The following is a 26,324-nucleotide window of genomic DNA, read 5'->3' as shown; positions in this document are numbered from 1 at the left end:
GAACTCGGAGTCTTTTCAAGGCCACTTTTTGAAGGATGTGAGGCAACCCGACTCCACCAACCTCCCAGACAGTGCGTTCATCCAGAAACTGAGCCAATGTTCTGGAGACCCGGGTTTGAATCCCGCCAACTTGATTTCCAAGTTGGTGCTCACTCTCTTTGGACCTCTCTTGGCAGCGATCGCAACTGACTTAGCCTTTTAATCAGGAATGTGGTCCGATTTCTTAATCAGTCAGTTTCAATACTTTGCTCGTAAAACATAATTCTCAGTGATATTACGTAGGGCAGATGTGATTCTGTGATGAGGAAGAGTGAGGGGACCCAATGCCTCCCAGGAAAGATTGGGCCATTTTCTTCTTGAAATGAGGAATGATCTAATTAAGTTCTTCGGGATTATGAAAGGGTTTGATAGGATAGATGTAGTGAATATGTTTCCACTCACACATGAGCTCCAAACTAGGAGCTATAAATATAACATAGTCACGGGGAGGCACTAACCTAGTGGTATTAACGCAAGACTATTTATAGAATCATACAGCGCAGAAGAGGCCCTTCAGCCCATCGAGTCTGCACCGACACATTAGAAACAACTGAACTCCCACCTAATCCCATCTGCCAGCACCTGGCCCATAGTCCTGAATGTTATGCTGTGCCAAATGCTCATCCAGACACTTTTTAAAGGATGTGAGGCAACCCGCCCCCACCACCCTCCCAGGCAGCACGTTCATCCAGAAACTCAGCTAATGTTCTGGAGACCCGGGGTTGAATCCTGCCACGGCAGATGATGGAATTTGAATTTGATGAAAAGAATATGGAATGAAGAATCTACTGATGACCATGAAACCGTTGTTGATGGTCAGAAAAAAACACCTGATTCACTAATGTCCTTTAGGGAAGGATATCTGCCGTCCTTCCCTGGTCTGACCTACATGTGACCCCAGAGCCACAGCAATGTGATTGACTCTTGACTGCCCTCGGAAGTTGTCTTGCAAGCCACTCAATTGTTGAAAAAGGCAGCCACCTTCTCGAGGGCAACTCGCTATGGGCAATAGATGCTGTAAGAAGCCTCACAACACCAGGTTAAAGTCCAATAGGTTTATTTGGTAGCAAAAGCCACTAGCTTTCGAAGTTTGCTACCAAATAAACCAGTTGGACTTTAACCTGGTGTTGTGAGACTTCTTACTGTGTTTACCCCAGTCCAACGCCGGCATCTCCATATCAATAAATGCTGGCCAGCCAGTGATGCCTATGCCCCACGAATGAATAACAAAAATTCAATGAGGAATTCAGGAGAAAGTTTTTTGGGAATTCAGAAGAAACGTTTTTATGCAGAGAATGGTTAGTTAGAATTTGGAACATGCTACCAAAGGCAAATAGTTTGAAGATGCGTTTAAGGGGAAGCTAAGCACATGAGGGAGAAATGGACAGAAGGATATGTTGATGGTGTTCGATGAAGGGGAATGGAAGGGAGGTTGTGTAGACTCTACACTGGCATCGGGCTGAATGATGAGTTTCCATGCTGTAAATACTTGCAGTAAGAAATAGGAGCAGGAGTAGGCCGCACAGCCTCACGATTTTGCTCTGCTATTCATTAAGATCGGGGAAGATCTTCTCCCTGAAGTCTGCTTGCCTATCCTACCTCTTTGATGTGATGCAGAGCTGCAGCTCTTTGGTTGGAAAAAGTATGTTTACCAAGTCATGTTTCTGCAGTGTTATTTTGGGGAAAGTCGCACCTCATAAGATAGTGCAAACATAGATGTCAAATTAAGAAGTCGTTATCGACTAAATGTGATGGTTCTAATTGAAAATGGGCGAATTAAGTATTTTTAATGCAATTTTTCTGTCCTCACAACCAGTGAATCTAAAAACGAACCTTCCTGTTCGTTTTTAGGCAATTTGCACACAGCCGGGTTCCAAAAGCAGCAATAAATCCTATGACCAAAATAGAATTTATGAAATTAGCAATCATTTTGATATGAAATACAGACCAGATGGATGTTTTAACAGTAACCACAGGAAAGGAGAACCTTAAGATGAGAAGAAATTGATTTACGTATAAATTATCTGCTTGTGACTAGGAAATGTGGTGGAAATAAGAATTTGGTGCTGGCATGGATAAATCAGGCCCATCTCTGCAACCCAGATTCAAGGTTAAAGTTTATTTATTAGCGTCACAAATAGGCTGACATTAACACTGCAATGAAGTTACTGTGAAAATCCCCAAGTTGCCACACTCCGGCGCCTGTTTGGGTAACACTGAGGGAGAATTTTGCGCGGCCAATGCACCTAACCAGCACGTCTTTCGGACTGTGGGAGGAAACCGGAACACCCGGAGGAAACCCACGTAGACATGGAGAGAAGGTACAGACTCCACACAGACAGTGACCCAAGCCGGGAATCGAACCCGGATCTCTGGCGCTGTGAGGCAGCAGTGCTAACCACTTTGACCTTAGCACTGGCTGTTTTATGATATTTCATGTCACAACCACATAATGTGTGTGCGCGTTGCGTAATTTGAATGATTCGATTACAAATAACCCAGCTGACAAGCTTCAATCTTTAACAAGATCAAGTTGAGTTTATTGCAAAGACTAATGCAGAAAGTCATTAACTAAATTGCAGATTCAAAGATTAAAACCATAAAGACAAAAAGATACTCACAGATGAGAATTCAACTCGTTCTCTGCGGAATATCTTGCGGGCCTGTTGCTTTGAATCCCTTTTTCCCCAACATGAAAGGTTTGAAACTTAAGTCATATTCAGCAGCTGTGATGGCTTCTATAGTCAACTGTCTGGATGTGGAGATGCTGGTGTTGGATTAGGGTGGGCACAGTAAGAAGTCTCACAACACCAGATTAAAATCCAACAGGTTATTTGGTAGCACGAGCTTTCGGAGCGCTGCTCCTTCATCAGGTGAATGAAGAGTTGGGTTCACAAACAGGGCATATGTAGAGACAGACTCAATTACAAGATCAAGGTTGGAATGCGAGACTTAACAGGTAATCAAGTCTTTACAGGTACAGACAATGCGAGTGGAGAGAGGGTTAATCACAGGTTAAAGAGGTGTGAATTGTCTCAAGGCAGGACAGTTAGTGAGATTTTGCAAGCCCAGGCCAAATGATGGGAGTCCAGATAGTGTGACATGAACCCAAGATCCCGGCTGAGGTCGTCCTCATGTATGCGGAACTTGGCTATCAGTTTCAACTTGGCAATTCTGCATTGTTGTTGCCCTTGACCTCAGCAGTTAAGGGAATTCAGACTCTGATCTTCGGATAAGCATTCTCCAAGGTGGCCTTCATGATGCACGACAACGCAGAATCGCCGAAGCTGATAGCCAAACTCTGCACACATGAGGACGGCCTCAACTGGGATCTTGCGTTCATGTCACACTACCTGTGACCCCCATCATTTGGCATGGGCTTGCAAAATCCAACTAACTGTCCTGCCTTGAGACAATTCGCACCTCTTTAACCTGTGCTTAACCCTCTCTCCACTCGCATTGTCTGTATCTATAAGGACTTGATTACCTGTTAAGACTCACAGTCCAACCATTATCTTGTAATTGAGTCTGTGTCTATATATGCCGTGTTTGTGAACCCCATTCTTCACTCACCTGATGAAGGAGCAGCACTCTGAAAGCTTGTGCTACCAAATAAACCTGTTCAACTATCTGGAAGTTGCCTGCACAGGTGGGCTCAGCAGGACAGCAGATTTGGGGATTGAGAGAAGATCCTTTTTCTTTACTGCTTCTGCCAATAGGACCTTGGAAAATTTCCAGTTTTCTTTTTTTCCTTCTGGATATCTTCCACTATAGCTACAGATGGCAGGGAACCCCAGCGCCCTCACCTGTGGTAGCTGTTTGAAGGGGGGATTTTCTCTCAAAACTATCACACACCAAAATGGCTTCCCGCACCCCTTTTAATAATTAAAAACACAAAATGGCTGCTCTGCTAATTTAGATGAGTCATTGTTCCACAAAGCAAAAAAGTTAATTAAATTGTAGTCTTTTGAAATCCTTCCTGTTCTGTCCAAAGTAAAAGGGGTAAGGCTATTGAATTTGATGATCAGCCATGATCAAGATTAATGGTGGGGTAGGTTTGAGGGGCCGAATGGCCTACTCCTGATTCTATTTTCTATGTTTCTAATGGGCATCCCTGGAGGGGTCTTTGCATTTTTTTCGTGACTCTTTCGAGCCAGCTCTAGAAATAGGAGTCTGTCGAAAATTGCAATAAGTGTCATATTGTCTGATTTGAAAAGTGGATTCTTTTAAACTCAGTGTAAAGTTTGAGAACAGAAAATGTGCCTTCAAAACTGTCGTCTGTAATTACACATTCACGACATTTCAGAATCTAATGTCATGGGATATTACCTCTTGACTGAACCACTAAGGGATGACTTGGGCACTTTGTGTCCAGAGCAAATATGAGTTCCATTGTAGGTGATCAGGAAGATCATCTTTTTAAAGATAGCCAAGGCGAGGTAGTGATATTTAGACCAAGACATTGACTTTACAGGACTGATAAATACATCAGTATTCTCATCAAAGGGCTTGGGATAGTTGCATTCAAACATGACCCATTCACTCATGTGATTGGGAAAATCATATGGCTTGTTTTTGAATTCTGGGAAAAATTCTAATTTCTGACATCGCTGTCAAGAATGGACTTGTTGGTAGTTTCTGTCGAATTCCGTTTAACTTGTATACATAAAAAAACACACACACTTGGACTTAATTCCAAAACGGTAAGTTATTTTGAAGGTGAAGTTAGATCTGGTCAGAAAGCTGTTCTAGTCAAAATTACATTGCAGTCATGGCTTGTGTTTTTTTATCTGGTACCACACGTTCACCGTAGATAATAGTGCAACACTTGGAGCAGGATTTGTCTGTTGCATCTGCCCAAATTGGCACGGTGGCACAGTGGTTAGCACTGCTGCCTCACAGCTCCAGGGACCCGGGTCCGATTCCTGGTTCGGGTCACTGTTTGAGCAGAGTCTGCACATTCTCCCCGTGTCTGCGTGGGTTTCCTCCGGGTGCTCCGGTTTCCTCCCACACTCCAAAGATGTGCAGGTTAGGTTTATTGGCCATGGTAAATTGCCCCTTAGTGTCACGGAAATTAGCAGGTGTTTGGTGTTACAGGGATAAATTGGATTGGATTGTTATCGGTGCAGACTCGATGGGCCGATTGGCCTCCTCCTGCACTGTAGGGATTCGATGAAATTGACACCTGGCTAGTGATTCAGGGGAGCGAGGCTAATGCTCTTGGGACATGGGTTCAAATCCCACCATGGCAGCTGGTGGAATTTTATATTTAATTAATAAATCTGGAACATAAAGCTACGCTAATCAATTGTGACCTTGACAAGTCTCATTGATTGTTGTAAAAGCCCATCTGGTTCACTGACTGACTCATCGCATTTGACTCTTAACTACTCTCTGAAATTGCCCAGGAAGCCACACCGTTCAAAGGCAATTAGGGATGGGCAACAAAGTTAAAGTTTATTTATTAATGTCACAAGTAGGCTTACATTTACATTGCAATGAAGTTACTGTGAAAATTCCCTCATCGCCACGCTCCATTGCCTGTTCGGGTACACTGAGGAAGAATTTAGCATGGCCAATTCCCCCAACCTGCACGTCTTCCGGACTGTGGGAGGAAATCAGAGCTCCCGGAGGAAGCCCACGCAGACACGGGGAGAACGTGCAAACTCCACACAGCAGTGACCCAAGCCGGGAATTGAACCCGGGTCTCTGGTGCTGTGAGGCAGCAGTGCTAACCATTGTGCCACCATGCCACCCCAAATGCTGGCCTTCTCTGTGACACCCACATCACATGAAAGAATAAAGAACAAACACTGATTAAAATTGCTTCAGCTAAAAAGGAAATTGCTGCAGATACTGGAAGTCTGAGATGAAAACACATAAGGAAGTCAGAAGATGTGGCAGCATCTGTGGAGAGAGAAACAGAGTTAATGTTTTGGGCCAATGGCTAGTTGTTCGATTCTGAGTTTGGAGACCATTTGAAAAGAAGTAAATTTAAAAAAAACTATGGCTAATTTTCTTGCCTTTATTTTTTTTTCAGAGGGTGTAGGTCATAGAGGTTTACAGCATGGAAACAGGCCCTTTGGCCCAACTTATCTATGCTGCCCTTTTAACCACTAAGCTAGTCCCAAATGCCTGCGTTTGGCCCATATTGCTCGATATTCATCTTACCCATGTAACTGTCTAAATGTTTTTTAAAAAAACAAAATTGTATCCGCCTCTACTAATACCTCCTGGAGCTCGTTCCAGACACTCACCACCCTCTGTGTGAAAAAATTGCCCCTCTGGACCCTTTTGTATCTCTCCGCTCTCACCTTAAACCTATGCCCTCGAGTTTTAGACTCCCCTACCTTTGGGAAAAGATGTTGACTAACTAACTGATTTATGCTCCTCATTATTTTATAGGCCTCTAAAAGATCACCCCTAAGCCTCCTATGCTCCTGGGAAAAAAATTCCTCGTCTATGCAGCGCCTCCTTATAACATCAAATCCCAGTAGCATCCTAGGAAATCTTTCCTGCACTCTTTCTAGTTTAATATGCTTTCTATAATAGGGTGACCAGAACGGTACACAGTATTCCAAGTAATGCTGGTAAGGGCAGCATTTGTTGCCTATCTCTCATAGCCCTTGGGAAATTGGTGGTAAGGCGTTTTCTTGAATCGCAGTCCATCTTGATGTGCCCATATTTGGGGCTTTCCTGCATTATTTTGTCAGCTGAAATTTTTCTTCTGTTTCCACAGGAAAACCCTTCAGATATCCAGACAGCTAAAGGACCAAGCGGTTGAAGCTCAAGCGTGTTACAGCCTCGGTAACACTTACACCCTGCTGCAGGACTACGAGAAAGCTATTGAATACCACACTAAGCATCTATCCATTGCCCAGGAACTCAAGGACAGGTAGAGGCTTTCAGGAGATTTTTTTTTACTTGTGTGGGATTGAGTTGCCGTTGGCAATTATGTACAATATTGGCGGCACGGTGGCACAGTGGTTAGCACTGTCGACTCACAGCGCCAGGGACCCGGGTTCCTTTCCTGGCTTGGGTCACTGTCTATGTGGAGTCTGCACGTTCTCCCTGTGCCTGTGTGGGTTTCCTCCAGGTGCTCCGATTTCCTCCCACAATCTGAAAGACATGCTGGTTAGGTGCATTGGCCATGCTAAATTCTCCCTCAGTGCATCTGAACAGGTGCCGGAGTGTGGCGACTAGAGGATTTTCACAGTAACTTCATTGCAGTGTTAATGTAATCCTACTTGTGACACTAATAAATAAACTTTATCCATTGAACTGTAGAATCCCTACAATGCAGAAAGAGGCCATTCGGCCCATCAAGTCAACGAGTCTGCCCCCCCCCCCCACCCAACCCATCCTATCCCCATGATACAAAACATTTACCATGGACAATCCACCTGACCTCCACATCCTGGGACACTAAGGGGCAATTTACAATGGCCAATCCATCTAAGTCTTGAGTGTGGGAGGAAACCGAAGCACCCGGAGAAAACCCACGCAGACACAGGGACTGTGAATTGAGGAAATATTTCAGTTAACATTTTAATTAGCCGTGAAGAAATTAAGTGAAACTTAATTATGGTATCTATTTAAACTTAACCAAAAACAGGATTGATAGCAGGATTTTGATTTGATTTATTATTGTCACATTTATTGGGATACCATGAAAAGTATTGTTCTTGCACACTATGCAGACAAAACATACTGTTCATAGAGTACATGGGTAGAAGGAAAGGAGGGGGTGCAGAGTATACTGTTACAGTCATAGCTAGTGTGTATAGAATAAGAAGAGTACAGTTTAAGAATAAGGGGTAAGCCATTCAGTACTGAGATGAGGAAGAACTTCTTCACTCAGAGTTGTGAACCTGTGGAATTCTCTACCACAGAAAGACTTTGGGGCCAGTTCATTAGATATGTTCAAGAGGGAGCTGGACATGACCCTTGTGGCTAAAGGGATCAAGGGGAATGGAGAGAAAGTGGGACTGGGATACTGAAAGTGCATGATCAGCCATGATCATATTGAATGGTGGTGCATGGTTGAAGGACCAAATGGCCGACTCATAGAAATCATAGAAACCCTACAGTACAGAAAGAGGCCATTCGGCCCATCGAGTCTGCACCGACCACAATCCCACCCAGGCCCTACCCTCATATCCCACCCACTAATCCCTCTAACCTACGCATCTCAGGACACTAAGGGGCAATTTTAGCATGGCCAATCAACCTAACCCGCACATCTCCTGCACCTATTTTCTATATTTTCTAAAGATCAGCTTAATATAAGGTAGATCCATTCAAAAGCTTGATGACAGCAGGGAAGAAGCTGTTCTTGAGTGGGTTGGTACGTGTTTTCAGATGTATGTATCTTTTTCCTGACGGAAGAAGGTGGATGTTTGGTTTGGTAACCAGTCCCTTTATCAAATACAAGACTTGCTTATTTTCTTCCCATGAACATTGATTTTTTTTTCCATTTTAAAATCATTTGTGTTCAGCTGCTTCCATATGAATCTCCGTTAAAGCACACACGGATTCTGATCCGAAAACTAATACGTAACCGTAATTAAAAACAGGAAAATATAACAAACTTCAACCAAGGAACATTTTGTATGTTATCTGCCATTCATAAACTAAATGCTACTTTTTCTTCAAGATTTCCTCTGTCTGAGAATTGCAGTAAAATTGCAACACAAGTCTAGATTAAATAATATGTTGGTTTGGGGTGCAGATAACATGTACACGGTATCATCGTGGCCAAATTGGAAAAGTTAGAATTTTTTTAAAAATGCTTTGTATTTTAGTACTGTATTATCAATCTGTCTATCGACTCTGAAATTTGGGATATTTCTGGAATTTTGCAGGTCGCCCTGACATTTTTTCATCTTCCCTTATCCAATTTGAGGTGGCACAGTGGTTAGCACTGCTGCCTCACAGTGACACGGTAGCACAGTGGTTAGCACTGCTGCCTCACAGCACCAGGGACCCGGGTTCAATTCTGGCCTCTGGTCACTGTCTGTGTGGAGTTTGCACATTCTCCCTGTGTCTGCGTGGGTTTCCTCCGGGTGCACCGGTTTCCTCCCACAGTCCAAAGATGTGCGGGTTAGATGGATTGGCCATGCTAAATTAACTCTCGTGTCATTGGGATTAGCAGGGTAAATATGTGGGGTTACGGGAATAGGGCCTGGGTGGGATTGTGGTAAGTGCAGACTCGATTGGCCGAATGGCCTCCTTCTGCACTGTAGGGATTCTAGGATGACATTGCTTCTTCATTCTAAGCCAGTGTGAAAATAAACTTGTTACTATCGTGCTGGTGTTGTAGATCACACCAGCGTGAAATACGTACTATTAATTTCAATGTGCTGGCTCTTTACTGAAGGAACCTTTTTGTGACTTACCTTGAAACATTTTTTATCATTTGAGTGCATGCAACTTCTTGGTGCGGCACGCACATAAAGTTAAATTAAAGTTTATTTATTAGTGTCACAAATAAGGCTTACATTAACACTGCAATGGAGTTACTGTGAAACTTCCCTAGTCGCCACACTCCGGCTTCTGTTTGGGTACACTGAGGGAGAATTTAGCTTGGCCAATGCACCAAACCAGTACGTCTTTCGGACTGTGGGAGAAAACCGGAGCACCTGGAGGAAACCTATGCAGACATTGGGAGAACGTGCAAACTCTGCACAGAAAGTGACCCAAGTCAGGAATTGAACCTGGGTCCCTGGCCCTGTGAGCCAACAGTGCTAACCACTGTGCCGCCATGTCATTGAACTTATTCCACGGAGATGCAGCAATTTTCCAACTCAAGCGTTCATTATTGTGTCAGATTGGAATAAATTACAGTTGTCAGGTACAACCAATTAACTTTGATAGTTTAGAATAAAATGTTGTATTGCTCCTTTGACATTCAGAGCAGCTTAAAATTCATCATCCAACTGGAACACCTGATGAATTGAAGCCAAGGTATCTGTGTATTTATGTTGCAAAAACTGTCTGATCCCTTTTATGAATCATTATTGGTGATCAAGGGCTCAAAGGTTTGTAATTTTTTTAGAAATTACGCACTCAGTTTTCTGAAATAAATCAATTGGCAAGTGGCAGCAGAGTTTGACAATTGGGTTGGTGCCTTGTCTGTGCCTTTGGCTTCGGTTCAGTTCAGAAGAGCAGACTTCCCTTGACCATGAATAGTGGAATCACCTTGTCTGACAATGTGAGTTTCACAAGACAGAGTCTGCACTCAATCGTTTCCTTCTGGAGCACTTTTGAAACTTTTCTGCAACGTTAAGAAGTTTGATTTCCACCACCACCCCCCCCTTGCCCCCCCCAAAGCAAACCTTACAAACGTTGTCATTCTTGCAACATGCCCACTGGTCCTCTGGCGTGATTTTTGTTCCGAGTCATGGGTTGCTGAGTAACGTGATTCAATTAACTCACATCCGTTTCATCATAGAATCCCTACAGTGCAGAAGAGACCATTCGGCCCATTGAGTCTGTACCAACTCTCCAACAGAGTATCTTGCCTCTTCCCCCGCCTTATCACTGTAACCCTATGCATTTGCCATGGCCTAATCCATCGCACCTATACATTTTGGGACACGCAAGGGTCAATTTAGCATGGCCAATCAAAAGTGAAGTCAAAACTAAGACACTGAGTGTTTATTTATAAAAGAGTTTATTGACTTTGTTTAGTCTGCCTGCTCTCCCAATGACACATCCAGTGACCCAGCTATCCCTTATTTATATGCTTTTGAGTACCAATAAAAATAAGCAAATTGACAGCCTCATCCCCTATTTATGATATTTCTGTCCAGTTTCAAGCTGTAGGCTGTGAAAGGTCAGTATGATGACCATTACCGTAAGGCTGCCCAGTCCCCTATTTATATTCTGTGGACTAACCAGGGGAGCTCCCCTATTTACAAGTGCTCCAAGTACTTCACCAAACAATGCCCTTCACCTGTGTATCCTAACAGTATCATGAGCATACCATTAACAACCATCAATTCACCTTGAGTTCACATTTCCAAGGCCCTGATACCTCATGTCCCGTGTAACATTGGCTTTGACTTGGATCCCAGTAACTTTCAATTTTGAAATTCATCTGCCGTCCTCTCAACCATCTCCCAGCAACGAAGTGCTAAAGTTATAAAAACAGCCCTGACGCGGAGTGGGCGCGAAGGGCTGAATTGCCTATTCTTGTTCCTTTGTTCTCATTGAGACCCAATCGAATTTACAAATGGTTTTCTTTGTGCTTCCTTCATGCAGGAAAAGACAGAGGGACTGTTCAATTTCTAATTGTGCAAAACTTTGTGTTACAAGTCAGGTCGGATACCTCAAAGTGTTCTACGAAGTTCGCCTGACCTGTAACATTTTATGTTGAATTTGGCTAGGATGAGCATGAGAGGTTTTACTTCAGGTGCGATTCAACTGACCCACAAGAAGCTTTTATCAGAAACAAAGTTTAATTAAGAATATTGTTGAAGTGCAAAGTAAGACAATTAGCAAGAACTTTTAACAATTACAAACAAGAAACACAACAACCATGATAACTTACAGAATATCTCTAATGTGTTCCAGCCAAAGCCAATATCCAATGCACAAAACCCTCCAAATAAGCACAATACACCATAGGTTAATGCCCACTTGTTACTGGAATCCTGGGTTCAATGCTGAAAATCCCTTGTGAAGAAACTCAGAAGAGGTTGTAGTTAAATCTGTTTCCCAAAACACAGCTTCTTAAAGGCAGGATGGCAATAAGCCTGTCCTTCAGCTAACTGATCATAGTTTCAGAACCAAACAAAGAGAAGAACAGGGAGAGAGACTGCTTCTTAGCTTGCTGCTAAACTGCTTCCAACACACTCACCAAAATAAAACCAAAAGCCCAAAGGAAAAAGAACCCCGATCACCTGACTGCCACAAACGAAACTGAAAGCCATATCACCTGACTGCCACAGCTTAACTCCGCCCCCAATGACATCACTGAAGCGGTAAGCCGCATGATTTTTTTAAAAGAAAACTTTCTTAAAGGTACACTCACATGACATTTGCTGCAGAAAGCTGTGTCTGAAAAATGAGTTTTTCTCAGCACGAGAGAAAACCAGGGTGAGATGACTGAAACGTTCTCGGTGCAATGACAGGAGGGCATGGGAATTGTTTAATTTGTCTCAGACAGCACGGTAGGGTCCATCGCCATGAATAAGGGGGCTAAGGTGTTATTTTTGGTTGTTTGGACAGGGTTGGAGAAGGGAGAGCCTGCTGGAGTCTGGGAAACGCGTATGTGTCACTTGGGAGCCACGAGCAAGGACTGCACTTCGCTTTGCGACATCTAGAAATCTCCAGAGAGGTAAGAAATCTTCAGAGCTGCTTCGTAGCATCATAGAGCACAGAAGGATGTCAATTTTCCCATTTCCCTTGTGTGGGCTCTTCTGAGAGTGCTATCCATCTTTTCTTTGCAAACCTTTCCTTAATGTTCCCTATGATGGGGGAGTCCAGAACTAAGGGTCATAGTTTGAGGATAAGGGGTAAACCTTTTAGAACTGAGGTGAGGAGAAATTTCTTGAGCTGTGGAGGGGCTCGATAGGGATTGGGAGGCTGGCGGTGCGGGGCCACTGCGCATGTGTCAATCTTGGCGCTGACAAATCGGCATATGTGCAGTGGCCCACTCGGTGCTATGCTGCCGGCCCCTCCAGTGGGAATAGACCCTGTCCCCTGATTTATCGCGTGGATCACGCTAGGGCACAGCGTGTGCGAGATTCATTTTGAAACTCCTACTGATAAAACCAGCGGGATTTACTCCAGTTTTAACGCGAATTAGAATTTTTTGGGAGAATCGCCTCCGTCATCTGCAAACTATGTTGGGGAGGCGATGGCCTAGTGATATTATCACTAGACCATTAATCCAGAAAGTCAGCTGATGTTGTGGGGACCCGGGCTCGAATCCCGCCACAGCAGATGGTGGGATTTGAATTTCAATAATAAATAAAATCTGGAATTAAGAATCAACTGATGACCATGAAACCATTGTCGATTGTCGAAAAATCCCATCTGGTTCACCAATGTCCTTTAGGGAAGGAAATCTGCTGTCCCTACCTGGTCTGGCCTACATGTGACTCCAGAGCCATAGCAATGTGGTTGACTCTCAACTGCCCTCGGGTAACTGGGGATGGGCAATAAATGCTGGCCAGCCAGTGAAGCTTGTGTCCCATGAATGAATAAAACAAACTCAGCCCTGTCAACCCTGCAACATGCTTCATACTAACGTTTGGGGGCCTGTGCCAAAATTGGCTGAGTTGTCCCACAAACTGGTCAAGCAACAGCCAAACCTTGTCTGTAAGGTATGATTTTAAGAATTTGACTATGTCCCAGACACCACCATCACCATTCCTGGGTATGTCCTGTCCTACTGGCAGGCAGACTGATGAAAGGTGGTGGCACAGTAGCATACAGTCATAGGGGCATTCTCAACATTGCCTCTAGACCTCATGAGGTCTCATGGCATCAGGTCAAACATGGGCAAGGCAACCTCCTACTGCATACTGCATTCATCCTCCTCCAGCTGATGAATTTGTTCTCCTCCATGTTGAACACCAACTGGAGGAAGCACTGAGGATGGCAAGGGCACAGAATATTAGAACATAGAAAAGATACAGCACAAACAGGCCCTTCGGCCCACAAGTTGCACCAGTCATGTGCCTACCTACCTAGGCTTATATATAGGCTTACCTATAACTCTCCATCCTATTAAGTCCCATGTACTCATCCAGAAGTCTCTTAAAAGACCCTATCGAGTTTGCCTCCACCACCACTGATGGCAGCCGATTCCACTCTCCCACCACCCTGTGTGAAAAACTTACCCCTGACATCTCCTCTGTACCTACTCCCCAGCACCTTAAACCTGTGTCCTCTCGTAGCAGCCATTTCAGCCCTGGGAAAAAGTCTCCGAGAATCCACCCGATCTATACCTCTCAACATCTTGTACATCTCTATCAGGTCACCTCTCATCCTTCGTCTCTCCCAAGAGAAAAGACCGAGCTCCCTCAGCCTATCCTCATAAGGCATGCCAACCAATCCAGGCAACATCCTTGTAAATCTTCTCTGCACCCTTTCACAATATTCTCTGTGAGGTGAGCTTTCAACATAGGAACGGTGGCACACTGGTTAGCACTGCTGTTTTACAGTGCCAGGGACCCAGGTTCAATTGCAGCCTTGGTGTGAAGTTTGCATGCTCTCCCCGTCTCTGTGTGGATTTCCTCCGGGTCTCCGGTTTCCTCCCACAGTCCAAAGATGTGCGGGTTAGGTGGATTGGCCAGGTTAAATGAGCATCAGGGGGATTAGCTCAGTAAATGCATGGGATTATGGAGATAGGGCCTGGGAGGGATTCTGGTCAGTGCAGACTCTATGGTCTGAATGGCCTCCTTCCGTACTATAGGGATTCTATGATCCATCATCCGTCACCAAGAGTGGCTCAGTATCACCTCTACTGAGTTTGCTGGCTGAGCCCTAAAGGACGTTAACTGGGGCTGGTGGTGACGAAACCAACAAGAGGAAGAAGCCTATTTGACCTCGTCCTTGCCAGTCTACCTGTTCTGGATACATCTGTCCATGACAGTATTTTTAGCAGTGACCACTGTATAGTCCTTGTGGAGACAAAGTCCAGTCTTCACATCGTGTTGTGTGACACCACCACCGTGCTGAATGGATAGATTTCAAACAAATCTAGCAAAAACTGGGCACTCATGATGTGCTGCGGGGCAGCAGCAGAATTCTATCCAACCACAATCTGTAACCTAATGGCCCAGGGTATCCCCCGCTCGAGGGGGAAAGTTTAAAAAGATGTGCGGGGGAAGTTTTTCACGCAGAGAGTGGAGGGTGCCTGGAACATGCTGCCAGAGGAAGTGGTGGAAGCAGGCACATTAGCAACATTTAAGAGGCATCTGGATGGGTACATGAATAGGGAGGGAATAGAGGGATATGGACTGAGTAAGGGCAGAAGGTTTTTTTTTGTTTAGTTCGGACATCATGGTCGGCACGGGCTTGGAGGGCCGAAGGGCCTGTTCCTGTGCTAGACTTTTTTGTTCTTTATTACCATCAAGCCTGGAGATCAGCCCTGCTTCACCTGATGAAGGTGCAATGCTCCGAAAGCTTGCGCTATCAAATAAACCTGTTGGACTTTAACCTGATGTTGTGAGACTACTTACTGTGCCTACCCCAGTCCAACGCCGGCAACTCCACATCACTGCTTCAATGCAGGAGAGCATGCCAGGCAGACCTAAAAATGAGGTGGCAGCCTGATGTAGCTGCAACGCGCAGGACTATTTGCATGTCATGCAGTGGAAGCAGCAAGCGCCATGCAGTCTTTCATGTCCTGTTGATGGGCAGGTGAGATTTTCGTTTTTAACGCCTTTCCCAAAGGATGACACCTCTGACAATGCAGCACTCGCTAAGTACAGCACTGAGATGTTAACTGAAGTGATGTGCTCAGTTCCTGAAGTGGATCTTGAACCCAGAAGGTCTGAGGTGGAAATACTGCCAACTGAGCTGGAGCCAAGACTTTCTTTCCCACTGTATTGAAAAGGTTTTGAATGCATTCGCACCAAGGGTTTGGTTCTTTGCAATGTGCTTAGATTGGCACACTGCGCACAATTCTTATGCGTTGTGCCAATTCGAATCAACCATGTACTGAACAATTTGGAATTTGGATGAAATCAGTGCTTTTAGACAAAGGTAACTCACGACTAAGAGGAGAATTAGCAATTCTACTTGTAAAAGCAAACAATAAATTTAGAATTCTCAATATTGTGCAGGAGAAATGAAAAACGGGTAAATGAGATAAACCCTTGTCCAGCGTGGTGAGTGGACGGAATGTTATTGGAGCTGCGTTCAGAGTGTCCTGAAATAACCTTGATTCAAGCTTCACTTAGCAAGAAAAATGTTGGAAATTCAGCGTTGGAAAACAAAATTCTAGCCTTACTGCAGTGGGGCAACCTTAATACCAATTAAGATGGCATGACCGACAGTAACCTTAATTGGGGCAAGACCCATTTCCAATCCTTTAGGCTACATAAATCCCATTCCGTAGTTAAAGAGTTGTGATCAGTCATGTGGAGAACAGATTACATTCACACCACTTGGTTGGCTTGCAGCTGCCAAGATAAACAAGTCCGATAGACACTAACTCGGCACAATCATTAATGATGAACAAATTGGCTGGCAGATGGGTATTAACGCGCACTGAAGTGTTTAATGTGAATGAGCTACAATGATCCGGACCAAAAAAGAAAAATGCCATCTGCCTGGCCAGCCCAAGGTGGGAAGTTGCTATCGCACAAGTCCTTATGGAGGTTTAGGACCATCTCGTTGTTCAAAAAACTTTCCTTTCCATGACCTTGGGACGTTCCATGGCACTTTACAATGAATGAAGTACTTCCTTGAAGTGTAGTCATCATTGTTAGTAGACAACATGGCTGCCAATTTGCACACAGCAAGCTTCCCCAAAGCCAACATTGATCATTTGCTTTGGCGATGGAAGTAAGGGAAGTCTGCAAAGAATATGGGGAGGCAATGGCCTGGTGGTATTATCGTTAGACTATTAATCCAGAAAAATAAAAGCAAATTACTGCGGATGCTGGAATCTGAAACCAAAAGAGAAAATGCTGGAAAATCTCAGCAGGTCTGGCAGCATCTGTAAGGAGAGAAAAGAGCTGACGTTTCGAGTCCAGATGACCCTTTGTCACTGCTACTGAGTGTCGGTGGTGCAGGGAGTAGATGTTTGTGGATCAAGCTGGGCTGCTTTGTCCTGGATGGTGTTGAGCTTCTTGAGTGTTGTTGGAGCTGCACCCATCCAGGCAAGTGGGGAGTATTCCATCTCACTCCTGACTTGTGGCTTGTAGATGGTGGATAAGCTTTGGGGAGTGTGGAGTATTCCCAGTCTCTGGCCTGCTCTTGTAGCCATTATGTTTATGTGGTGAGTCCATTTGACCTTCTGGTCAATGGTAACCCCAAGGATGTTGACAGTGGGGGATTCAGTGATGGTTACACCATTGAATGTCAAGGGGGCGGTGGTTAGAGTGTCTGTTATTGGTGATGGTCATTGCCTGGCATTTGTGTGGCGTGAATGTTACTTACTTGGATATGGTGAAAAGTATTGTTTCTCGCACACTGTACAGAAAAAGCATGCCGTTCATAGAGTACATTGCAGAATATAGTGTTACAGTCATAGCTAGGGTGTAGAGAGAGATCAACTTAATATAAGATAGGTCAATTTGAATTTTTTAAAAAAACATCTAGGATTAAGAATCTACTGACCGTGAAACGATTGTCGGAAAAACCCATCTGGTTCACTCATGTCCTTTAGGGAAGGAAATCCACGATGGCCTACATGTGACTCCAGAGCCACAACAATGTGGTTGACTTTCAACTGCCCTCTGAAATGGCCCAGCACGCCACTCGGTTGTATCAATCACTCAAGAAGGCAGTTCACCAACACCACCTCGAGGGCAGCTATGGATGGGCAATAAATGCTGGCCAGCCAGTCACGCCCATGTCCCACAAATGAATTTTTAAAAAGTCCACCTGGTGATAGTTTTATTAAATGTCGCAGTGTATTTCTCTTGGAATGTTGCGTTTAGCTCTGACTTGGCGCTAAAGCACTTTAATTTGATTTGATTTATTATTGTCACATGTATTAAAATAGTGAATAGTATTGTTTCTTGCACGCTGTACAGACAAAGCATACCGTTCATAGAGAAGGAAAGGAGAGAGTGCGGAATGTAGTGTTACAGTCATAGCTAGGGTGTAGAGAAAGATCAACTTAGCGCGAGGTAGGTCCATTCAAAAGTCGTGACAACAGCAGGGAAGAAGCTGTTCTTGAGTCAGTTGGTGCGTGTCCTCAGAATTTTGTATCTTTTTCCCGATGGAAGAAGGTGGAAGGGAGAATGTCTGGGAAATCTGTGGGGACATCAATTAATGTCATTGATATAGTTTGAAGCTTATATAAAATGGCAGGCTGACTCTCATTTTTCTTTCACACTGTTATTGTTTGCATGATTTATTCAGGACTAAGGCTTCTAGTTTCTCAACCCAGAACTCACCTCAATAACACTCCAAAAACAAGAACAACCCAATATATTTGAACTTGTTCCAGAGCTGGTTGTTCAAATAATTTTTAAATTTCATTCATTGAATGTCAGTCTTGCTGGCAAGGTCAACATTTGTTACCCATCGCTAACTGCGCTTAAGAAGGTGTTTTCGAGCTGCCTTCTTGAACCGCTGCAGTCAGTGTGGTGTAGGTGCACTCAGTGCTGTAAGGAGGGACGTTCCTGCAAATTGACCCAGTGACTTTGAAGGAATGGTGATACAATTCCAAGTCATGCTTGCAGGTGGGTGGTATTCTTATGTGTCTGCGACCCATGCCGTTCTAGGAGGTAGATGCCGTGCAATTGGAAGGTACTCTCGAAGAAGTCTTCGCAAGTTGCTGCAGTGCATTTTGTAGATAGTACAAACTGGTGCCACTGTGCGTCAGTGGTGGAGGCAGCGTCTGTGTAACTTGGTGATTGGGGTGCTGATCAAACGGGGGCAGCTTTGTCCTGGATGGTGCCAAGCTTCTTGAGTGTTGTTGAAGCTGACCCATCCAGGCAAGTGGAGAATATTCCTTCATACTCCTGACTTGTGCCTTGTAGATCATGAAAAATAAATTAAAATATGTTTCGGCTAGTTGGCTTTAACTCATTAATTCTCTCCTTTTGGCATCTTAATTCCTCTGTCCAATGAAGAGTTGCAGAATTCAAGCCAAGAACACTTCAGTTTTGTCCTATCAGTAACTGCAATGTCATTGAGCAAGACCTTTAAACAGCACAGATAAGCATTAAGCACTGGTGCAGGAATGTTCATTCCTTCCTTGTTAATTTTCAACTTCGCTCCTAATTTTCCAGCAAAACATCAATGGAGAAAGAAGCCACATAGAGAGTAACAAGCAGTGTTAAACCATCATCCCTGCTTTTGGTTGTCTCTAAAGTTCAATAAAAAGCCATTCTGCAGAATGTTTATTAAAAAAATATTTAATTGCATGCTTGTTTTAAAGTTTATTCATTAGTGTCACTGCAATGAACTTACCGTGAAAATCCCCGAGTCGCCACAGTCCAGCGCCTCGTACATCTCCTTTAAACCTTGCCCCTCGCACCTTAAACCTGGTAATTGTCTCTTCCACCCTGGGAAAAAGCTTCTGACTATCCACTCTGTCCATGCCCCTCATAATCTTGTAGACTTCTATCAGGTCGCCCCTCAACCTCCGTCGTTCCAGTGAGAACAAACCAAGCTTCTCCAACCTCTCCTCATAGCTAATGCCCTTTCGGCCCATCGAGCCTGCACCGACAACAATCCCACTCGGGCCTTAACGCTGTAACCCCACTGTATTCCAATATATGTGACAATAATAAATCAAATAAATATCAAATATTGAACCTCACCTCTATTCCAATGAAAAGAATTGCAGTTTCTCTCCACCTTCCTCATCCCTAATAACACTCTGGTACTTCTCCATTGTTTCTGGGTCAGGATCTTACTGTTCGTGCGGAGGTGAGATAGAAATGTGAGCCGTGGGTTCACATGGTTAGGCGGCAGGACCTAGCCCTGGATTTTATGTGCTGCAACCAAGTATGTGGGCCACCATTAAATGGTCTTCAATGGGGTCTTTAATGAGGGAAATTGGCTGCCCACCCCTGTAAAGTGGAGAGCCTGTCCCCTTCCGGACATGCTGTCGGTAGAATGTCCCGACCTAAGGACGCATCAGGGAGTCAATCCGACACTCTCCCCTGGGATTTTAGCAGACACCCCCTCCTCTACCTTCCAACCCTTCTCCTGGAGCTGGTCTTGATGCCCAGCGGTTTTGAATTCCGCATTCACCATGTGATGAGGAAGCCTTATTCCAACACTGATTGATCTTAGAATCATGGAATCCCTACAGTGCAGAAGGAGGCCATTCGGCCTATCGAGTCTGCGCCGACCACAATCCCACCCATGCCCTATTCCCGTGACACCACATACATACCCTGCTAATTCCCTGACAATAGGGTCGATTTAGAATGGCCAATCAACCTACCCTGCACATCTTTGGACTGTGGGAGGAAACCGGAGCACCCGGAGGAAACCCACACAGACATGGGGAGAATGTAGAAATTCCACACAGACAGTGAGGCCAGAATTGAACCCGGGTCGCTGGCGCTGTGAGATAGCAGTGCTAACCACTGTGCCACCGTGCTGTTGTACCTGCAGAATAAATTTTGATTTGATTTATTATTGTCACATGTATTGCGATACAGTGAAAAGTATTGTTTCCTGAGTGCTATACAGACAAAGCATAAAATCCCTCCAGTGCAGAAGGCCATTCAGCCCATCAAGCCTGCATCGACCACAATCCCACCGAGGCCCTATCGCTGTAACCCCACGTATTCACCCTGCTAATCCCTTTGACACTAAGGGGCAATTTAGCATGGCCAATCAACCTAACCTGCACATCTTCGGACTGTGGGAGGAAACCAGGGCACCTGGAGGAAACCCACGCAGACACTGGGAGAATATGCAAACTCAGCACAGACAGTGACCCGAAGTCGGAATTGAACCCGGTCTCTGGCGCTGTGAGACAGCAGTGCTAACTGCTGTGCCATTGTGCCACATGTGTTTATAGAATGCATGGCGGATAAGGAAAGGAGAGAGTGCAGAATGTAGTGGTACAGTCATAGCTAGGGTGTAGAGAAAGATCAGCTTAATATAAGATAGGTCCATTCAAAAGTCTGATGGCAGCAGGGAAGAAATTGTTCTCGAGTTGATTGGTACGTGATCTCAGACTTTTGTATCTTTTTCTGTATGGAAGAAGGTAGAATCATAGAATCCTACAGTGCAGAAGGAGGCCCTTCGACCCATCGAGTCAGCACCAACCACCATCCCACTCAGGCCCTATCCCCATAACCCCATGCATTTATCCTAGCTAGTTCCCCTGATCTGAATTTAGCCTGGCGAATCCACCTAATCTACACTTCTTTGGACTGGGAGGAAACCAGAGCACCTGGAGGAAACCTACGGGGGAGAACGTACAGACTCCACACAGACAGTGACCCAAACCGGGAATCGAACCCGGGTCCCTGGCGCTGTGAGGCAGCTGTGCTTACCACTGTACCACCGTGCCACCCAAATAGAGTTGAACATGTATATTTACATAATGATTTATTGACTGAGAAATGAAAGGTGCTCACTAAAAGGAGTTTTCTATGCTGGCAACTGTTTTGTAAATTTACTTCTCCGTAGATTTGACTGCAAACACAAACAGACTCTGGTTATCTGCTCTTCTGTATCTTTCCTGTAAAAGTACAGGGGGAGAATGAAGTCTTCAACGCAGTCAACTTTTCGTATGTTTAAATTAGTAACTCCGATCCTGTGGCTATGAACGAACTGTAGGATGCATAATTGTCCTGCTATTAGTGGTAACACATTAATTAATCACGGTAATTACATTTAAATTACATGTGCAGAATTGGGTTAATTAGGAACTGATTCAGTTGCTGACGAACCAAGCCACTCTCTGTAATGCTGAGGATGTAATGGTTATAAGGAATAACTCGGTCTCTCTAATTGGAGCTGAATTTAGCTGTCGGCCACAGGTTCATTGTACCAGTGACATTTTGCCCACCAGGCAGAAAGTCCTGCCTTTAACTTTGGACTCGGATCATCAGAGAAGTTATGCAGGGGTCACAGTTGCAGGCGGCAAACAACACGGGTTCTGCCACAAGGGAATGAAATAGCAGGCCAGCATGATAAACGCATGATAAAGACATTCTGTTCCTGTGTAAATCCTTCACTCCTCGCATGTTCTGATTACACCATTGTCACGCTCGAGTCAGCACCTGTAAACAACAACTTGAATTCATGTAGCATCTATGATGTAACAAAACATTCCAGGGCGCTTCACGATTTGGTTTGATTATTGTCACATGTATTAGTGAAAAGTATTGTTTCATGCGCACTATACATATCGTACATAGAGAAGGAAAGGAGAGAGTGCAGAATGTAGTGTTACAGTCATTTTCTCCCCGTGTCTGCGAGGGTTTCCTCCCAAAGTCCAAAGGTGTGCTGGTTAAACACAGGCCTCCGCACAGGTGTCATCAGCCATGTCTGAAGCGGGTAACCCATATCACCCACAAGCCAGGCACACAGCCTGGTCTCCTCCTCAAATGCCTCGGGATATCCGAGCTCCTGACAATGAAGCTGCCGTGCACTCTACCTGGATGTCTTGCGCAGACATGCATAATGTTCATATTATGGTCGCGTACAAGTTGAACGTTCAAGGAGTGGAACCCCTTTTCGATGATAGTCATTTATTTCTCTCTTTGTTCTACCTCACTTGGTGAGGGCCAGCTTTGGAGCAACCTCCAAAGGCCGTGCGTGCATGGTTGGGTCAAGGGTAGTTCCTGGCCTGGGGAGAAAAATAACTTGCCTTAAAGATGCTTGCCTTCGGCCAATATCTTTGGGACAGTGTCTGGTGAAACTGGGAAGAGCTGTACTTGGTTCAGAAATGCAGGGTGGGACAGTGACCGGCTATGCAGGAATCAATTTATCACTGCTGAACTCTCTCGGGGGCCTCATTACATCCTTAATTGCCCATACCATTGTCCCACGAGAGGAAATCTGGTTCATTTGCGGCACTAATTTTCAATCAAGTTAACGTTGCTTTGTCATTTTTCACACCGTTTTCAATTATGTTAGATGAAACCTTCCCAAGTGTACAGATGTTCAAAAATGAAATCTTTTTTTTTGAAACAAAAAATGAGATGTTGTGAATGATGTATTGGCTGGATTTGGGATTATGGCGGGTCTGATCTCAGGACAAATCCTCAATCCTTGGAGGATTATGGTCGCATCTGTGTTATCAAAATAAACTTCCAATTTGTCAGTTAATTTATAGTGCACACGGGTCGAATGTTCAGCCCGGTTTCAACTGTTAATCATACACAAGAGAAGCAACTGTAACAAGTCACATTTAAGAAGTGTCTTGAACGTAATGAAATATCTCCAAGGACATCACAGAGAGTGGAACTGATGCCAAGCAGAAGGAGTGGAGGAGGAGAGTGAATTTACCATGGTGGAGGAAGATTTTGGAACGGACTTTTGAAAGTGGGGTGAGATTTGGTAGGGGGGGCGGCGGCGGGGTGGGGGCGGGGGCGGGGGGGTGCGGACTTCCAGGATGGGGGACAAGGAATAAGAATCGTGGAGGTTGGAGGCTGGTTCGTCGGATGAAGGGGATTGCAGAAGGTAAGGTAGACTAAGATCACGCGAGATCAATGAACTAGAATGGCGGATGTTGAAACCAGTGGTTCATGGGCTGTGGGGATACATGGAGTTTTGTTTTGACGGTGCTGGAAACCAGGTGGTAATTAGCTAAAGACTGGATGCTGGCGGTTGAGTTTAGGATGAATGAGGAATTGGAGGTGGCCCAGGAAAACCTTTTAAGCTAGGGAAGACCATGCGAGTCTGGGAGTAGAAACTACTTTGCATACCTGCTGTCTATGTTGAGGCGAATCGGCATGGAAACATTATTAGAAAGAATGTGTTTTTTAATTCATTCATGGGACACGGGCATCTCTGACTGGCTGGCATTTATTGCCCAACCCGAGTCGCTCTTGTTCAGAGGGCAGTTGATGGTCAACCACATTGTGTGACTCTGGAGTCGCATGTAGGCCAGGCTGGGTAAGGACGGCAGATTTCATTCCCTAGAGGACATTAGTGAACCAGATGAGTTTTTATGACGATCGACAATGGTTTCATCAGTAGATTCAGAATTCCAGATATTAAAGTGATGCCATTCTCACTTCAGAAGTCATGAGTTCAGGCTTCATGTGTGGCACTGGAGTGTGTAATCTGGACTGATACGTCATTGCAGTACTGAAGGAGTGCTATCTTTCACTTTTGACTCGGACCCTGCCTACCCACTTAAGTGAATGTCGGAGATCCTGTGGTGCTGTTTTGAACAAAGTCCCTGCATCCTGACCAGTAATTATCACTCAACTAACAGTATCTGGTCACTATCTCATTCCTGTTGCTGTGTACAAATTGGCTGCATTATTTTCGGACATTACTACTTCATTGTCTGTTACGTACTTTGGCATGTCACCAGGTTGTGAAATATGCAAGTTATTTCTATGCAAAACTCTTGGGAAATACAAGAGATGTGGTATGATACTATACAAATCCAAGCCCTTTCTAGAGGTGCAGGACAGACAGACTTGGGTTTGTTTATATGTGCCTAGATCATTGAAAGTTGCAGGACAGGTGGAGAGAGCAGTTAATAAGCATGTAGTATCGTGGGCTTTGTTAATAGCGGTATAGAGCAAGGGGATTATGCTAAACTTATACAAGATGCTAGTTAGAGCTCAGCTGGAATATTGTGTACAGTTCTGGGTGCTACACTGTAGAAAGAATGTGAAAGCATTGGAGAGAGTGTGTGCAGAAGAGTTTTGCAAGAATGGTCCCAGGGATGAGAAACTTCAGGATAGATTGGAGAAGTTGGGATTGTTCTCCTTGAAGAGAAGAGGGCTGAGAGGAGATTTGATAGAGATGGTCAAAATCGTGAGGAGGCTGGACAGAGTAGACAGGGAGAAACTGTTCCCGCTCGTGAAAGGATAAGGAATGAGAGGGCACATTGTGATTTGAAGAAGAAGCAAATATGATGTGAGAAAAAACTTTTTCACACAGAGAGTGGTTTGGGTCTGGAATGCACTGCCTGGATGTGTGGTGGAGGCAAATAAAGTAAAGTTTATTTATTAGTCACAAGTGAGGCTTATATTAACCTTGCAATGAAGTAACTGTGAAATTCCCCTAGTTGCCACACTACAGCACTTGTTCGGGTCAGTGCACCTAACCAGCACGCCTTTCAGACTGTGAGAGGAAACCGGAGCACCCGGAGGAAACCCACGCGGACACGGGGAGAATGTGCAAACTCCGCACAGACAGTGACCCAAGCCGGGAATCGAACCCAGGTCCCTGGCGCTGTGAGGCAGCAGTGCTAACCACTGTGCCACCTCCACTGTTCAAGAGGGCATTAGATGATGCTTTGAATAGAAACAATGTGCAGGGGTACAGGGGAAAGGGCAGGGGAATGACACTGAGTTATGATGCTCATTTGGAGACCCGATGGGCTGAATGGCCTCCTGTGCCGCAATGAACCTGTGATTCATTTTAGTTGGACCTGAATTATTTTAAACAGACAGGAAAAAAATGATGGTCATTAGTCGTGAGGAGAAACCCGGAGAGTCCAGTAAGCAACCAGGCATTTCTTGGAGGGTAATTAAAATTTATCAGATGTATGAAAGAATGGATGCTTAAAAGAGGTTTCTAACCTATAATTCAACTGACTGATCCTTACGGTGCCATAACCTGCATGAGAAAAGCTCGAGTAGTTTTAGAAACATCAGCAGATACTTAATTATAGTGGAGAGTTTTTAAACTTTCTTCCCAGGATCTATGATGTTCAAATGCATAAAATGAATTATTTTTGGCTGCATTAAAATTCAGATCTCCCAGTGAGCCACTCACGCACAGCAACATCGGTTATTTAGCTCTGCTGTAGACAAGTAGAATAAACCCTGATTGACTGTCGCTTACTTGAGGCAAGAAAACAGACTCACATTTATATTGAGTTTTTCCAAGAACACCTGAGGCCTCAAAAGTGCTTTACAGCCAATGAAGTATTTTATTTGATGTGGAGATGTGTATAAAATTATGAAAGGCATAGATAGGGTGAACGATGGGAAGCTTTTCCCCAGGTCGGTGGTGACGTTCACGAGGGGTCATAGGTTCAAGGTGAAGCGGGGGAGGTTTAACACAGATATCAGAAGGACATATTTTACACAGAGGGTGGTGGGGGCCTGGAATGCGCTGCCAGGCAAGGTGGTGGAGGCGGACACACTGGGAACGTTTAAGACTTACCTAGATAGCCATATGAATGGAGTGGGAATGGAGGGATATAAAAGAATGGTCTAGTTTGGACCAGGGAGCGGCACGGGCTTGGAGGGCCAAAGGGCCTGTTCCTGTGCTGTATTGTTCTTTGTTCTTGAGATGACGGCGTTGGACTAGCTTGGGTGCAGTAGGAAGTCTCACAACACCAGGTTAAAGCCCAACAGGTTTATTTGGAATCACGAGCTTTCAGAGCGCTGCTCCTTCAAGGCCTTCAAGACACACGACAACCCAGAATCGCCGAGCAGAAATTGATTGCCAAGTTCCGCATGCGTGAGGACAGCCCT

The 26,324-nt window shown here is 44.7% G+C and overlaps 1 protein-coding gene across 4 annotated transcripts in view; it reads left to right on the top strand.

Moving 5' to 3' along the window:
- Positions 1 to 26,324, top strand: part of gpsm1b (G protein signaling modulator 1b) — a 298,729-nt gene that overhangs the window by 144,150 nt on the left and 128,255 nt on the right. For all 4 annotated transcript variants that reach the window (XM_078226261.1, XM_078226258.1, XM_078226259.1 and 1 more), the window contains 2 exons: positions 6,779 to 6,934; positions 12,274 to 12,382. In XM_078226261.1, coding sequence (XP_078082387.1) covers positions 6,779 to 6,934; positions 12,274 to 12,382 — 265 coding nt within the window. The remainder of the gene's footprint in view (positions 1 to 6,778; positions 6,935 to 12,273; positions 12,383 to 26,324) is intronic.

This window comes from Mustelus asterias, chromosome 13 (genome assembly GCF_964213995.1).
Source record: "Mustelus asterias chromosome 13, sMusAst1.hap1.1, whole genome shotgun sequence".
Taxonomy (NCBI): domain Eukaryota; kingdom Metazoa; phylum Chordata; class Chondrichthyes; order Carcharhiniformes; family Triakidae; genus Mustelus; species Mustelus asterias.
This window is presented reverse-complemented; position numbering and strand designations above follow the sequence as displayed.